The sequence below is a fragment of the Geotrypetes seraphini genome, chromosome 5 (genome assembly GCF_902459505.1).
Source record: "Geotrypetes seraphini chromosome 5, aGeoSer1.1, whole genome shotgun sequence".
Taxonomy (NCBI): Eukaryota; Metazoa; Chordata; class Amphibia; order Gymnophiona; family Dermophiidae; genus Geotrypetes; species Geotrypetes seraphini.
The window spans coordinates 268,767,863-268,784,291 of NC_047088.1; the positions used below are offsets into that span (position 1 = coordinate 268,767,863).

Here is a 16,429-nt window from a genome sequence, read left to right on the forward strand (position 1 = left end):
GTGATACTGGAAGTCATGGAAGGAGATCAGGGCACCAAGGGAAGAGGTGTAGAAAAAGAAGAGAAGAGGTCCTAAGACAGAACTCTGGGTACGCCAACTGCTAGCGGGATAGCAGCAGAAGAGGACCCACAAACACATACACTAAAGGTGCGTTGGGAAAAATAGGAGGCAAACTAGGAGGGGACAGATTCACAGAATCCAAGCAAGATTAGCGTACCAAGGAGTAAGTTGTGATTAACTAGTTTGGAGGAAGGGACTATTCCCAAAACATGGAAACACTCAACTATCCCTATCCACCCAATTCCCAAGAATCCGAAAGGAAACCTTAACGATCGTACCAATTTTTGACCGATAGCAAAAATACCCTTCCTAGAAAAGATGACGGAGAAAATAGTCTTTAATCAGATATTGGAGTTCATCGAGAAAACTGGAGCTTTACATCCATACCAAACAGACTTCCGACAACATCATTCGACCAAACATTCATTAATAGGCCTGATATCTTCTATTTTTTTGGATCATCAATCTGTCCTTCTCATATCCCTGGATTTATCATCTGCTTTTGACACAATAGATCATCATCTCCTGCTAATTAGACTTGGATCATTAGGAATAAGTGCCCATGTCTTCCAATGGTTTCAATCATATTTCTCCGAGCATTCATCAAGGATAGTCTTTAATAACTCATCTTCCAGTAAAATTTCAACAAACTTCGGTATTCCTCAAGGTTCAGTTTTATCCCTTCTATTCAGTAGCGTACCAAGGGGGGGGGCGGTCCGCCCCAGGTGCCGCCTTAGGGGGGGTGCACAACTGGCCTGGTCCCTATCGCGCTCCTACCCTCCCAGCGAAAGCAAAATCGGCGCCATTACCTTTTTCGGTATAACCGAAAAAGGTAATGGCGCCAGGCCTTGGAGCACCGAGGCAGACCGCTTCTCCCCCCTCCCAACCGAACCCCCGCTGACCCTCCTATCTCTCCCCCCCCAAGTGAACCTTTCCGACCCTCCCAGCGAAAGCAGCAAACCTCCCTCCAGTAGCATCGGCTTTCTCCTCCCTCTGCCGCATCAGTGATGACGTCATCAGTGATGCGGCAGAGGGAGGAGAAAGCCGCAAAGGAGGTTTTCTGCTCTCGCTGGGAGGGTCGGAAAGGTTCACGGGGGGGAGATAGGAGGGTTAGCGGGGGTTCGGCTGGGAGGGGGGAGAAGCGGTCTGCCTCGGTGCTCCATTATCTTCTTCGGGTAGCAGCAGCGTTTACAATTCGCTGCTATTGCCGGCTTCAGGCCTTGTTCTCTGCCGGGTCCTGCCTACTTCCTGTTTTCATGAAGACAGGACCCAACAGAGAGGAAGGCCTGAAGCGGGCAACAGCAGTGAATTGTGAATGTTGCTGCTGCCCGATGAAGTTCAGGACATCGGGGAAGGAGCAGGGAGAAATTGGCTGCTGGCTTGGGGGTGAGGGTAGGGAAAGAATCGTGGAAGTGGAGAAATTGGCACGATGGCTTTGTGGGGGGCTAGGGAGAGAGAAAGAAAGGAAAAAATAAAGAGGGGGGGCCAGGGAGAGAGAGAAAGAAAGGCAGAAATAAAGAGGGGTCAGGGGGAGAGAAAAAGAAAGGCAGAAAGAAAGAGGGGGACCAAGGGGAGAGAGAAAGAAAGGCAGAAATAAAGAGGGGGTCAAGGGGGAGAGAAAGGAAGGCAGAAAGAAAGAGGAGGGCCAGGGGGGGAGAGAGAAATAAAGAGGGAGGCCAGGGGAAGAGAGAAAGAAAGGCAGAAATAAAGAGGGGGGCCAGGGGGAGAGAGAAAGAAAGGCAGAAATAAAGAGGGGATCAAGGGGGAGAGAAAGAAAGGCAGAAAGAAAGAGGAGGGCCAGGGGGAGAGAGAATTAAAGAGGGAGGCCAGGGAGAGAGAGAAAGAAAGGCAGAAATAAAGAGGGGGGCCAGGGGGAGAGAGAAAGAAAGGCAGAAATAAAGAGGGGAGCCAGGGGGAGAGAGAAAGAAAGAGGGGGGGCAGGAGAAGAAAGAAGAAGGACCAGAGACTCATGAAATCACCAGACAAAAAGGTAGGAAAAATGATTTTATTTTCAACTTAGTGATCAAAATGTGTCCGTTTTGAGAATTTATATCTGCTGTCTATATTTTGCACTATGGCCCCCTTTTACTAAACCGCAATAGCGTTTTTTAGCGTAGGGAGCCTATGAGCGTCGAGAGCAGCGTGGGGCATTCAGCGCAGCTCCCTGCGCTAAAAACCGCTATCGCAGTTTAGTAAAAAGGGAGGGGGAATATTTGTCTATTTTTGTATAGTTGTTACTGAGGTGACATTGCATAAAGTCATCTGCCTTGACCTCTTTGAAAACCCGCGGAATATAAATGATAATTAACATTTTCTCTGCGTACAGCGTGCTTTGTGTTTTTAAAATTTTATTGTTGGTAGATCATTTTGACTTGGCCACAAAGGTAAGGGGGAAGGAGGGAGGGGAGCTGCTGAAAGACATCTAGTAATCCTTGCAGGCTTGACTGTGCAGGGAATTATTTTTGTAAAATCATGTTTTGTTATGTGACTGGCATTATCTAGACTTTAATTTCTATGAATGAATAGAATGAAAATGATATAAAATTACTTGCTTGTTTTTATGTGCGTGCGTTGAAGGAAAGTGGAGAGAGAGTGGGCTGAGGATGCTGAAGGGAAATGGGGAAGAGAGTGGGGAGAAGACGCTGATTTATAAATTGACAATTGTACAGAATATTGTTTCTTTTTATACTTTAATATAAACAATTCAAGGCTTGAGTGGATGGAATCAGGTGGTTTGCGGGGATGGGGACCGAGCTTATGGGGATTAGTCCAATAAAATGGTATTTTTTTATTTCTCATTATTTGTTTTATTTTTATTTGTTAATTTGTAAAGTGGTGATTGTTATGTATCAGTTTTTTCAAATTTACATCTACTGTCTTTATATTTTGCACTGTATTAGAGGACATGTGTTACTGTTTTTTGTGGTGTTGCATTGTATCCAGGGTCTGGTTTCTTGGCGGTTCAGTTTAACTTTTGTCTACATATTTCTATTTTTAGTTTGTGATTATTCCATATTGGGCGAGGGTGTATCTCTGTTCTGTGTGTATGAAAAGAACACAGTTTTCAGTTGGCATTGACTACAGGATCAATTGACTGTGCGGGATCTGGCTTGTTTAGTTTTACAATGTATGTATTGGTGTTCTATTGCTCACTGCAGTGTTTAAGATGCAGCCTTTTCCTAGGTACACTCTTGTGGTGCGATATGTGGATTGTTACTAAAAATCATATTTTTCATATAGATGGGGGGGGGGGTCAAAAAATGATGGGCCCCGGGTGCCACATACCCTAGGTACACCACTGCTTCTATTGTTCAACATCTTCTTGGCCCCCCTGCTAACTCTTAGTCAATCAATTGGATTTATACCATTTGCATATGCAGATGATGTTCAACTTCTGTATCCTTTAGATCCAAATTCTACGGAATAAGTTTCTTCAGTCAATAAGAAGTTATTGGAAATTTCCAAGTGGCTACATGACAACAAACTAGCTTTAAATACAACCAAAACTGAAGTTATGCTATTCCCATGGAACGAAGGGCAAAAATTAGGATCACACATAAACGTCAATAACATAACACTATAACAGGGGTGCCCAATAGGTCGATCGCGATTGACAGGTAGCTCGCCAAGGCAAAGTGAGTCGATCACCCAGGACTCACTTTGCCTTGGCGATCTATCGGGCCGATCAGTCTTCCTCACCCCGACGTCAATTCTGCCATCGGAGAGGAAGTTCGGGCCAGCCAATTGCTGCCTGGCTGGGCGGAACTTCCTCTCTGACGGCAGAATTGACGTCGGGGAGAGGAATGCTGGTCGGCCCGAAAGCAGGGAGAGCATGGGGCGGCGGTGGCTTTTGGGCCTGTTATCCATTGGTGGTGGTTTGGGTCCTGTTCCCCGATGGCAGTGGCAGTGGCTTGGGGAAGGGCAGGGAGAAAGAAAGAAAGGGGGCAGGCAGGGAGACAGAAGGAAAGAAGAGAAACAGAAAAAAAGAAAGGGGGCTTGAAGAGAGAGAGAAATAAAGAAAGGTCAGGGAGAGAGGAAGAGAAAGTTGGGGGAGGGAATGAGGTGTGGAGGAGAGGAAGCATACAGGCTGAGAGAAAGATTGGATGCACAGTCAGAAGAAGAAAATGCAACCAGAGACTCATGAAATCACCAGACAAGGTAGGAAAAATGATTTTATATTAAATTTAGTGATCAAAATGTGTCTGAATTTATATCTGCTGTCTATATTTTACAATATGGTCCCCTGTTACTAAACTGCAATAGTGGTTTTTAGCGCAGGGAGCCTATGAGCGTCGAGAGCAGCGCTGGGCATTCAGCGCAGCTCCCTGCGCTAAAAACTGCTATTGTGGTTTAGTAAAAAGGGAGGGGGGTGGGTATTTGTCTATTTTTGTATGGTTGTTACTGAGGTGACAGTGCATAGAGTCATCTGCTTTGACCTCTTTGAAAAAACCCCGGAATAGGAATGATAATTAACAATATTATGCGTACAGTGTGCGTTGTGTTTTTTTTAAATTTTATTGTTGGTAGATCATTTTGACTTGGTCATTTTAAAAGTAGCTCGCGAGTCAAAAAAGTGTGGGCACCCCTGCACTACAAGAAATCTCAAAGATTGAAATATTAGGAGTTATTTTAGACCAGAAGCTTAACTATCACAAACAAATAAGTACACTGGTTAGAAGCTGTTTTTATCCCAGGACAAGCAGGCAGCATATTCTTGACTGATGGGTGACGGCACCGACGGAGCCCCGGTACGGACAATTTTAGAGTGATTGCACTCTAAGAACTTGGAAAGTTCTAGTAGGCCGCACCGCGCACGCGCGAGTGCCTTCCCGCCCGACAGAGGCACGCGGTCCCCAGTTTCTTAGTTTCCGCGGAGCTAAGAAGTCGCTTTTTTCAACGGCTGTTGAAATTTTTTCCTTAACGCCTTCCCGCTCGCGAAACCTTTTTGGAAGTTTTTTTCCCTTCATTTCTTTTCTTTATTTAAAAAAAAAACAAACAAAAAAACCGAACATTTACTTTTTATTTTTCTCGTCATTTCGGTTTTGCCCCGGCGGGGCCTTCTGCCACCATCGAGGCCTCGGCCTTCGATTTGGCAGAAGCCGTTTTTACTTTCATGCCCCCCCAGCCAGGGTTCAAGAAGTGCCAGCGGTGTGCACGGCCTATATCCCTCACGGACCCGCACAACTGGTGCTTACAGTGCCTAGGTCCTGAACATCAGGCTTCCACCTGCACCCGCTGTGCCACGTTAAAAAAACGTACCTTAAAAAATCGCCAGATACAACAGCGATTACTTTTCTGTGCCGAAATGTCCGATCCCGCGTCATCGACACCGGCTTCGGCTCCATTGCAGTCGGCACCCTCTTCGTCAACACTGCGCCGGCGTCGCAACACCCAGGTAAGCCAGCTAAGAAGCCTTCCCCGCTGGAGCGTCCTCCAGTCTCGATTGCAGCGAGCCCAGTCCTGCCGACCATGAGGCGCCCGCGGAAGCGCTCCGCCCCTATCGAGGTGAGTCCCTCGACCTCGGGCTCCTCATCTTCGGGGTGTCGAGCGGCACCGCAGGTACCACAAAAGAAAAAGGCGGTACCGGTGCCTTCTTTGGATGAGCGCATTGCAGCTATCCTACAAGTGCAGCTCAAGGAGCAGTTACAACAACTCCTTCCTGCTCTTTTGGCACCGAACCTTCCGGTCCCGGTCCGGTCTGAACCACCGGTACCGGCAGTGGAGCAGCCCCTACTGTCAGCATCCACTGTTTCAGTACCGGTTCACTCGGCATCATCGGTATCGATGCCAGTCCTTGCACCGGAGCCGAAAGCCCAGCATCAGTCGGTGCAGACTTCGGCACCGTTGCAGGTGGTAACATCTCCTGGTACCGTATCTATGAGGTCGGGTAAGTCGGCACGCAAATCCCGACACCTAGAACCCTCTACTCCGGAGTCTCTGGACCACGGCTCCCATATTAGGGACCCTGATCTGTGGGGTGACTCCGAAGAGCCTTTTCTTTTTGAGGGTGAGTGTTCTTCGGATGAGGATGATCCTGCTATTCCTGATCTATCCTCCAAACATGATTCCACATCTTTCACTTCTTTCTTGAAAGACATGTGCGAATCTCTTTCCATTCCTTTGGAGGCTGAGTCTAAAAAATCCAAGGCCTTTCTGGATGCCCTTGACTTTGACCAGCCTCCAAAGGAATTTTTGAAACTCCCTCTTCATGACATCTTGAGGGAAACTTTCTATAAAAATCTAGAGACTCCTTTAACTATTCCAGGAGCTCCCCGCAAATTGGATTCATTATACAAAGTAATCCCTATTCCTGGGTTTGATAAGCCACAGCTTCCCCATGAATCTCTGCTTGTGGAATCTACGCTTAAAAAGTCTGCGGGGACTAGTGTATATGCTTCTGTCCCTCCTGGCAGAGAAGGTAAAGCCATGGACAAATTCGGTAAGCGATTATACCAGAATGCTATGCTCGCTAACAGATCTGGTAATTATGCTTTTCATTTTTCTTTTTATCTCAAGCATCTCCTTACCACCATGGCTTCCTTTGAAAAGTACCTTCCTGAGCGGAAACGACAGGCTTTTCACCACTGTTCGTCTTCTCTTTTCCAGCTCCGTAAATTTATGGTAAGATCCATTTATGATACCTTCGAACTTACCTCCAGAGCGACGGCCATGTCTGTGGCCATGCGCCACCTTGCCTGGCTGAGAGTATCCGAGCTTGATGTCAACCATCAAGATCGGTTGGCTAATGCTCCATGCCTGGGGGATGAGCTCTTTGGGGAATCCATGGACTTGACCACCCAGAAGCTCTCCGCCCATGAGACACGCTGGGATACTCTCCTCAAAACAAAAAAGAAGTCTCCACCGGCACGGCCTTTCAGACAGCAGTCGGCCTACCAACGCCGTTATGTGGCTCGTCCATTGCCATCAGTTCCCCAGCAACCTAGGCGTCAACAACAACGACAGACTCCTAGACCACCGCAGCAACAACCTGTGAAGCCGCCTCCACAGCAGAAATCTACGCAGCCCTTTTGACTTAATTCTCCAGGGCATAGCCAGCGTCACCACATCTACCCACCTACCTCAACCTATAGGTGGCCGTCTCACTTTTTTCCTTAGCCGGTGGGAAGTTATCACTTCGGACCAATGGGTCCTCAACATCATTCGCCACGGCTACTCTCTCAACTTTCAGACACTTCCTACCCTAAGTCTGCCAAGAGAGTCTGCTTTGAACACTCCTCAGTCTTCTCTCCTTCTCCAGGAGGTTCAATCCCTCCTCCTTTTGAACGCCATAGAGGAAGTTCCTCTAGATCAAAAGGGACAGGGATTCTACTCACGTTACTTTCTAGTCCCCAAAAAAACAGGAGATCTCAGGCCAATTCTAGATCTTCGAGATCTCAACAAATGCTTAGTCAAAGAAAAATTCAAGATGCTTTCTTTAGCCACTCTTTACCCTCTTCTCAATCAAAACGACTGGCTATGCTCCCTCGATCTCAAAGACGCATACACTCACATACTGGTCAATCTGACCTCCAGACAGTACCTCCGTTTCATGATCAATCACTGTCATTACCAATACAAGGTGCTGCCCTTCGGCCTTGCCTCCTCTCCAAGAGTGTTCACCAAATGTCTGATTGTGGTGGCAGCCTTTTTACGCTCTCACCACCTTCAGGTCTTTCCTTACCTGGACGATTGGTTGATAAAGGCCAATTCATCTCAGACAGTACTCCTGGCCACCAACCAGACCATCCTGTTTCTTCAACTTCTGGGGTTCGAGATCAATCTACCCAAATCTCATCTCATCCCCACTCAGAGACTTAAATTCATTGGAGCGGTGTTAGACACAGCCCTCATGAGAGCGTTCCTGCCGTCCAACCGTCTTCAAACTCTTCAGTCTCTATGTCAGCAGGTGCTTCCACAACGTTCCATCTCTGCCAAGCAAATGATGATACTCTTGGGTCACATGGCCTCCACAGTTCATGTCACACCCTTCTCACGTCTTCACCTGCGCACTCCTCAATGGACCCTAGCTACTCAGTGGTCCCAAGCGACGGATCCCTGCTCACGACACATATCTGTGACATCGTCTCTTCGTCAGTCTCTACAATGGTGGTTGATATCCTCAAATCTCTCCAGAGGTCTTCTGTTCCATCTACCTCCTCATCAACTTGTCATCACCACCGACGCCTCCCCTTATGCCTGGGGAGCTCATTTGAACGAATTCCAAACTCAAGGACTTTGGACAACCCAGGAAATGAAGCATCACATCAATTTCCTGGAACTCAGAGCGATGTTTTATGCCCTCAAGGCCTTCCAACATCTTCTCTTTCCTCAAGTCCTCCTGCTGTGCACAGACAATCAAGTTGCGATGTACTACATCAACAAGCAGGGGGGGACAGGCTCTCGCCTCTTGTGCCAGGAAGCCCAGAAGATTTGGACTTGGGCCACAGATCACCAACTTTTTCTGAAAGCTATCTACATTCAGGGAGAACAGAATTCTTTAGCAGACAAGCTCAGCAGAATTCTTCAGCCTCACGAGTGGACACTCGATCCTTTAACTCTACAGTCCATCTTCGCTCTGTGGGGCACTCCTCAGATAGACCTCTTTGCAGCGCCTCACAATCACCAGCTGCCCCTATTCTGCTCCAGACTCTACTCTCCTCACCGTCTGGCAGCGGATGCATTTCTCTTCGATTGGTCCAATCTGTTCCTGTACGCTTTCCCTCCTCTGCCTCTCATGTTGCAAACCTTGTTCAAGCTCAAGAGGGAAAGAGCCACCATGATTCTGATTGCTCCACGGTGGCCCAGGCAACATTGGTTCTCCCTTCTACTTCAACTCAGTGCCAGGGAGCCTTTTCTTCTTCCGCTGTTTCCTTCTCTGCTTACGCAACATCAGGAGACACTTCTGCATCCCATCCTTCCGTCTCTGCACCTGACAGCTTGGTTTCTCTCAGGCTAACTTCTCATAATACTTCTTTGTCTCAGCCCGTTCGTTCCATTCTGGATGCCTCCAGGAAACCGGCCACTCTGCAATGTTACCATCAGAAGTGGACACGATTTTCTTCCTGGTGTCTTCTTCATCAACATGATCCCACTTCCCTTGCTGTGGAGACTTTGTTGGATTATCTACTTTCTTTGTCTGACTCTGGCCTTAAGTCTACTTCCATCAGAGTCCACCTTAGTGCTATTGCTGCTTTTCATGAGCCAGTTCATGGAAAACTTCTCTCGGCTCATCCCTTGGTGTCCAGATTCATGCAGGGTCTTTTCAATGTGAAACCACCTCTTAAAGCCCCTCCTGTAATCTGGGATCTCAATGTGGTTCTTTCCGCCTTAATGAAGCCTCCATTTGAACCTTTGGCTACCACTCCTTTCAAGTTTCTCACTTGGAAAGTACTTTTCCTTATTGCTCTTACCTCTGCCAGGAGGGTCAGTGAGCTACATGCACTAGTTGCAGATCCACCTTTTACGGTCTTTCATCATGACAAGGTGGTTCTGCGTACACATCCAAAGTTTCTCCCGAAGGTTGTCTCTGAATTCCATCTCAACCAATCCATTGTTCTACCTGTCTTCTTTCCGAAACCTCACTCTCATTCTGGAGAACAGGCTCTACATACTTTGGACTGTAAGAGGGCTCTAGCTTACTATTTAGAGCATACTAAGCCCCACAGATCAGCTCCCCAATTCTTTCTGTCCTTTGATCCGAATAAATTGGGACGTCCTGTTTCTAAACGTACGAGATCAAATTGGCTTGCAGCGTGCATTTCATTCTGTTATGCTCAGACCGGACTAACACTGGAAGGTTCTGTCACGGCCCATAGAGTTCGAGCTATGGCAGCATCTGTAGCTTTCCTCCGTTCCACTCCTATTGAGGAAATCTGCAAGGCTGCTACTTGGTCCTCAGTTCATACTTTTACATCTCACTATTGTCTGGATGCTTTTTCAAGACGGGATGGACACTTTGGCCAATCTGTTTTGCAAAATTTGTTTTCCTAATGGCCAACCTTCCCTCCATCCCTCTTTTTGTTAGCTTGGAGGTCACCCATCAGTCAAGAATATGCTGCCTGCTTGTCCTGGGATAAAGCACAGTTACTTACCGTAACAGGTGTTATCCAGGGACAGCAGGCAGATATTCTTGCGTCCCATCCTCCTCCCCGGGTTGGCTTCTTAGCTGGCTTATACTAACTGGGGACCGCGCGCTTCTGTCGGGCGGGAAGGCACTCGCGCGTGCGCGGTGCGGCCTACTAGAACTTTCCAAGTTCTTAGAGTGCAATCACTCTAAAATTGTCCGTACCGGGGCTCCGTCGGTGCCGTCACCCATCAGTCAAGAATATCTGCCTGGATAACACCTGTTACGGTAAGTAACTGTGCTTTACAGGCTACGGATGATTCGATCATTAACCCCATTCCACGAAGATCCGTCTTTAAATATTCTAATACATTCATTGGTCATATCAAAAACTGACTACTGTAACGCATTATGTAAGGGAATAACATTAAAGGAACTATGCAGGTTACAAATAATACAAAACATTGCAATAAAAATAATTATCAAAAAGAAAAATATTGATCATGCTACTCTCCTTTTAAAGAAAGCTCATTGGTTACCTATAAATCACAGAATCATTTATAAATTAGCAGTATTGACACATAAAACATTAATGAACAAAGCTCCTGCATTCTTAGAAAGACTCCTGATTCCATATGTTCCTTTGAGATCCCTAAGATCTGAGGAGAAATCTCTTCTTGCAGTCCATTCCCTAAGATTCATTTACACGCGGAAGGAAACGATTTTCTCTGTTACAGCACCACAAACATGAAATTCACTTCCAATTTATATCAGGGAAGAAAAGTTGCTTAATAAGATTAAAGGTCTTTTAAAAAGAACTCAAATATTCCTCAGTGAGCTAATATCCCTCTAAAAGAAAATTAATTGAGTAACAATTCCCTGTCCTAATGTTCTAACCTTATATGTTCTCTTTTCTCCCAAACATTGTAGTCCAACTTGTTTCCCTCCTGTTTCATGTATTGTTATAGTCTTAAAGTATGTGTTTTTGATTGGGGTTTTGTTTTTGGTTTTTTTTTAACTAAAACCCTGTTTTTATATTTGTAAATCGCATTGGATCACGATATTGCGATCAAATCAAATTTTAAATAAACTTGAAACTATCAAAGGCAGCAGACAGGTCAAGAAGGATGAGGATCAAGTAAAGGCCCTTAGATCTGGCCATGAACAAGTCACTGCAGACTTTAGTGAGGGACGTCTTTGTGGAGTGTTGGGCGAAAGCCAGATTGTAGAGCAGGGGTGCCCAAAAGGTTGATCGCAAAGGCAACGCGAGTCGATTGCGGAGCCCATCCCGGGCTCCGAGATAGGCTCATGTTGCCTTTCCATTCTGTTCTCCCTGCTTCCTCAACACCAGGTGCGTACAAGTGCCAGGCCCACAGCCTTCCCCCCTCCCCCCCGATGTCAATTCTGATGTTGGTTAGGCTTGTGGGCCTGGCGTCGGGAAGCTGGGAGAAATTGGCAGTGGTGGCTTGGGGGGGTGGGGCAGGGAGAGAGAGAGAAAGAAAGAAAAGGGGGCAGGGAGCAAAAGAAAGGCAGAAAAAGAAAGAAAGGGGGCAGGCAGAGAGAGAGAATGAAAAAAAGGGGAGGGGGCAGGGAGAGAGGAAGAAAAAATTGGACTCGTGGAGGGACAGAGAGATGTTGGTTGGGGAATGGAATGAGGTCTGGAGGACAGGAAGCATGTAGGAGGCAAAAAGAAAGAAAGGCAGAAAGAAAGAAATATTGGATTTACAGTCAGACAAAGGAAATTACCAGACAGCAAAGGTAGGAAAAATAATTTTATTTTAAATTTAAGGCTCCTTTTACTAAGCTGTGATAGCGGTTTTAGCGTGCGTGCTAGACGCTAACGCCAGCATTGAGCTGGCATTAATTCTAGCCGCGTAGCGCAGGTTTAGCGCACGCTAAAATTCTGCGCGTGTTAAAAATGCTATCGCAGCTTAGTAAAAGGAGCCCTTAGTGATCAAAATGTGTCCGTTTTATTTTAAATTTAGTGATCAAAATGTGTCCGAATTTATATCTGCACTATGGCTCCCTTTTACTAAACTGCGATAGCGGTTTTTAGCGCATGGAGCCTATGAACGTTGGGAGCAGCACAGGGCATTCAGCACAGCTCCCTGTACTAAAAACCGCTATCGCGGTTTAGTAAAAGGGGAGGGGGTATATTTGTCTATTTTTGTATAGTTGTTACTGAAGTGGCATTGCATATTTTAAAGCCATCTGCCTTGACCTCTTGGAAAAACCCCCCGAATATAAATGATAATTAACATTTTCTCTGCTTTGTGCTTTTTAAAATTTTATTATTGGTAGATCATTTTGACTTGGCCATTTTAAAAGTAGCTCGCAAGCCAAAAAAGTGTGGACACCCCTGTTGTAAAGGATCGAGAATCTGTCAAGTTAAAAGGAAGTCCAGGCAGCAATGAAGAACAGCACGCTTGAGTATCTTGGATATGGAAGAAGGGAGACAGGGCAATAGTTGGACAGGCAGGTGGGGTCCAGCGAGGGTTTTTTGAGAAGCGGCTTAACCACCGCATGTTTGAAGGCAGCAGGGACAGTTGCATATGCATGAGAATATGGCATATGGGAGGGATAACAGTATATGAGATGGGGGTCAAGTAGAGGGGTAGGAATAGGGATCTGAGGGGCATGAAGGGCTGAAGACAGAAGTTGTGCAGTTTCTTCCTCTGTGATTTCAGAGAAGGAAAAAAGTCAGCGGTAGTTGACGGAGGGATAAGAGGGTGGGACCTGACAGGAGAAGCTTCCTGAGTTGTTTGGGTGAATGATGAAGGGGTGGTGCAAGCTTGAAGTTCAGGAGAGTGGATGGTGGATAGGGGAGAAGGATGAGACTTTGTAGTGAATTCAAGGGTGAGCTTACGGACCTTGTCATGGAAGTAATCAGCCATAGTCTGAGGGGATAGAGAAGGAGGGATCAGAAATAGGGTCGCTTTGAGGAGGGAGTTAAGCATGGCAAAGAGACGAGGGTTGGAAGAAAGGGAGTTAGTTGGATGTAGTAGTCTTGCTTGACCCATGTAAATACAGAATTAAAGGCGGTCAGCATAAATTTAAAGTGAAGAAAGTCAGCACAGGTGCGAGATTTGAGCCAAAGGCGCTTGGCACAGTGAGTACAGGAATGTAACAGAAACTGGGAGTGAGCCGAGGTTGAGGTTTGGTATGCCTGACAAAGCGAGAAACAGGGGGAGCAAGGGTGTCCAGAGCTGAGGAGAGAATAGAGTTGTAAGATGAGACTTGGATAACAGTGGAGGCAAGGAGAGGTGAAACAGTGGTTGAGAGCATGGAAGGATTGAGGGCTTGAAGATTTCAAAACCTGGTGGAGGTGACTGGGTGTGGCGGAGGGGGAGAATGAGTAATGGTGAAGATGGAGAACAGTGAGGTAGAGAAGTATGCTTCTAAATAGACTACATCTAATGCACTCCCTCTATCCCATTATCTGGTCACCCAAAGAAATTGAACAGATTTGTCTGACAAGACCTGCCTCTAGTGAAACTCTGTTGCCTCGGGTCCTGTAATCCACTGGATTCCAGAAATGTCACTATTTTCTGTTTTAAAAGTGTTTCTATTAATTTACATACCACAGAAGTCAGACTTCCCGGCCTGTAACTCCCTCCTCCTTCCACTTTTGTGGAGGGACTACATCCATCCTCTGGTACCAGTCCTGACTCTAGAGCAGCATTGAAAAGATCAGCCAGTGGAGATGCCAGAGCTTCCCTAAGTTCCTTCTTATATTACAATTTTTTTAAACTTACTGTTCACACATTAAGTGCATAGGGAGAATGGGGGAAAAACCCAGGAAAGAGTCAGCTTATTCCTGACTATCTAAATCTCTCTTTTTGTAGACATCCCAACAGGTATGTCATGAAATTTGCAGAGATAAGAATAGTGCAGTTTTGTGCTCTCTTTTGTTTGCTCTGTGGGTAAGTGAGTAGGTCCTTGGCCTGCAGCTTCCTCCTGAAGTCAGAGTCACATGAGGTGTCATAGAGTCTCATAAGAGAATGTGTCCTGGAGTTCTTTATTTAGCCTGTCCTCCCAAAAGAGTCCAGAATGGGTTACAGGTCAACATACATAATTACACAATTGTGATACTCTTATCCATTTCTATAATAATGAGCAGAAGAGCAAGAAACAGCAGGTAGAGTTATACCTGACTGACTGCTCTTGCTGGTGGGAGGGGTGATGATACACATTTCAGAGAGGGGGAGGGATTGTAGAGAAGATGGTGCGGTGGGAGAGAGATGATGATATTGATGCCAGGAGGTAGAAGAAGGAAATATGTAGATACCAGAGATGGCAGTGAGGAAGGGAAGGAAAGGTGAGGATTCTGGCAGGTGGAGAGGTAGAAGGAGAAGGGAATGGTAGGCCATAATAAAGTAACATAGTACTGGCTGTAAAAATGATTGACTCTTCCACTAATGTTTTTATGACTCTTCTGTATTTACAGGGCCAGCTATGGATTAATGGTTTTAATCTTGGGCGTTACTGGTCCTCCAGAGGACCCCAGAAGACACTCTTTGTACCGGGAACAGTTCTTAACGCTACATTCCCTAATAACATCACCATCTTAGAACTCCAAGAAGCCCCCTCAAAAACCTATGGTCTCTTTCTTGAACGACCTATCTTAAATGACACATCTTAAATGAGAGAACTGAGGATAAAGAGATATGTGAATAAACAAATATGGAAGCAATAATCATGGTGATGAGCATGGAAATATAAGAGCAGCATGACAGAGCAGAGAAGATAAGTTCTATCATAACCCCAAGAACACTTCCATTGTAATCATTGAGTCAACTGCAGCCTTTTAGCAGAGAAAAAGTACACTGAAACATCCCCAAGAAACTCATCCATGCGCATGTCAACTTGGGGCTCTTTCAGTGCTTTGCTTGCCTCTTGTACACATTTACTTGGCCTTCCTTTGAGGGCAGGATTTTAGGATTAAGATCATTTGAAGATGGAATGGTACCTCCCTTGGCTTAACTTCCTAAAATCTGCTGGTTTATTTTTATTTTTTATATACTTGTAGTTTCAACTATAGTAGGGCACAATGTAGTACCAGGTGACACTGCTGCCAAAGATCATGTTTCAGGGGTAGCTTGTAATAGCCATGCAGATGAGATTGAAAGCAAACCGCCTCTTTGCCCGCCTATGTTAAGTTGCTGGTGCTCAAGGGTACCGACTGCTAAAACATCTAATACTACTTCCTTGGTTTTTCTTGGTGCTGATGATAGACTAGCCAACATGGCTGATTTCTGTAGTGCTGTTAGATATACATAGAAGAGGAAGTCCTGCTCTGAGGTGCTTATAGTTGCTCAGGTCATGTGTGCAAGAAAGACAAACAAGAGCCAAAGCTAATAAAAGAGATGACAGCCTAATAATGTGAGGCTATAGACTGGATTTCAACAAGGCCAGAGAAAGTAGTATGACATACTAATTTATTCCAGAGGTTAGTTTCAGGTATATAGTGCCCCAAGATGGTAAGTGCAGAGTGAGGAGAGGAGCACAAGAAGAGCAACCTCCCAATTAATGCCGACATGAGGAAAGATGTGGGGAGAGAGAACAAAGAGTTTGTGCCTACTTCGTTCCCGGAAATCCTTTGTGTAAATCCATGCAAGCATGGCTGTGTGGGTCTATTCCATTTTGTCCCATGCAGGTCACTTGAAGGGCCCATTTCTGATCTCAGAGGTCAGAACTGTGGCTCTGGCCTGAGGTGAGGGTTATTCTTTCCTAAAAACAATGGACTTAAATCACCTCTTGCAAACAGCAAGATGGTTGCTGGCTAACTTTATAGAACTTTCAGTTTTGCTGTGCTCTATTTTTTTTCACTATGTACTGAATATTATTTTGATAAAGAATACTTTTGCTCATGAATAAAAGCTGAGGTGAAGCTTCTTTTGGTTCTGTGAAGTGGGCTTCAGGCATTTCACCTAGAGGTCACTTTTCAGTACAATAAAACATAAAGCATTGGGAGAACAGGCAGCAGGGCTGGAATGCATCCATTCTTTCTAAGGGACCGAAGAAAAGCTGCTGGTGAACAGAGTATTGCTGTTTGGGAAATTGTGACTTAAGGTTTGTATGAAATGAGAGACTGTAAAATCTCTGTGCCTTACCATATTTAAGAGCTTTTAGAATCCTGGTGTATTTGTTCCCTCTCCCCTATGGCTCCAGCCCACCCCTAATAAGAGGAGGCAAATTTTTTCACAACAGTTTTTGTTTAGATAAAGAAGGGAGTAAACCTGACCTATCTAGATTAACTCTAATCCCCTGGCAAGTCATTCATTAACCAACATAAAATACACGAAA

At 45.7% G+C, this 16,429-nt stretch overlaps 1 protein-coding gene across 3 annotated transcripts in view; it reads left to right on the forward strand.

The window, feature by feature from the left end:
* GLB1L (galactosidase beta 1 like) overlaps positions 1–16,018 on the forward strand; it is a 390,615-nt gene extending 374,597 nt beyond the window's left edge. For all 3 annotated transcript variants that reach the window (XM_033946517.1, XM_033946520.1, XM_033946519.1), the window contains one exon: positions 14,571–16,018. In XM_033946517.1, the coding sequence (XP_033802408.1) occupies positions 14,571–14,765 (195 nt within the window). In that variant the 3' untranslated portion in view covers positions 14,766–16,018. The remainder of the gene's footprint in view (positions 1–14,570) is intronic.
* Positions 16,019–16,429: the final 411 nt, after the last annotated feature.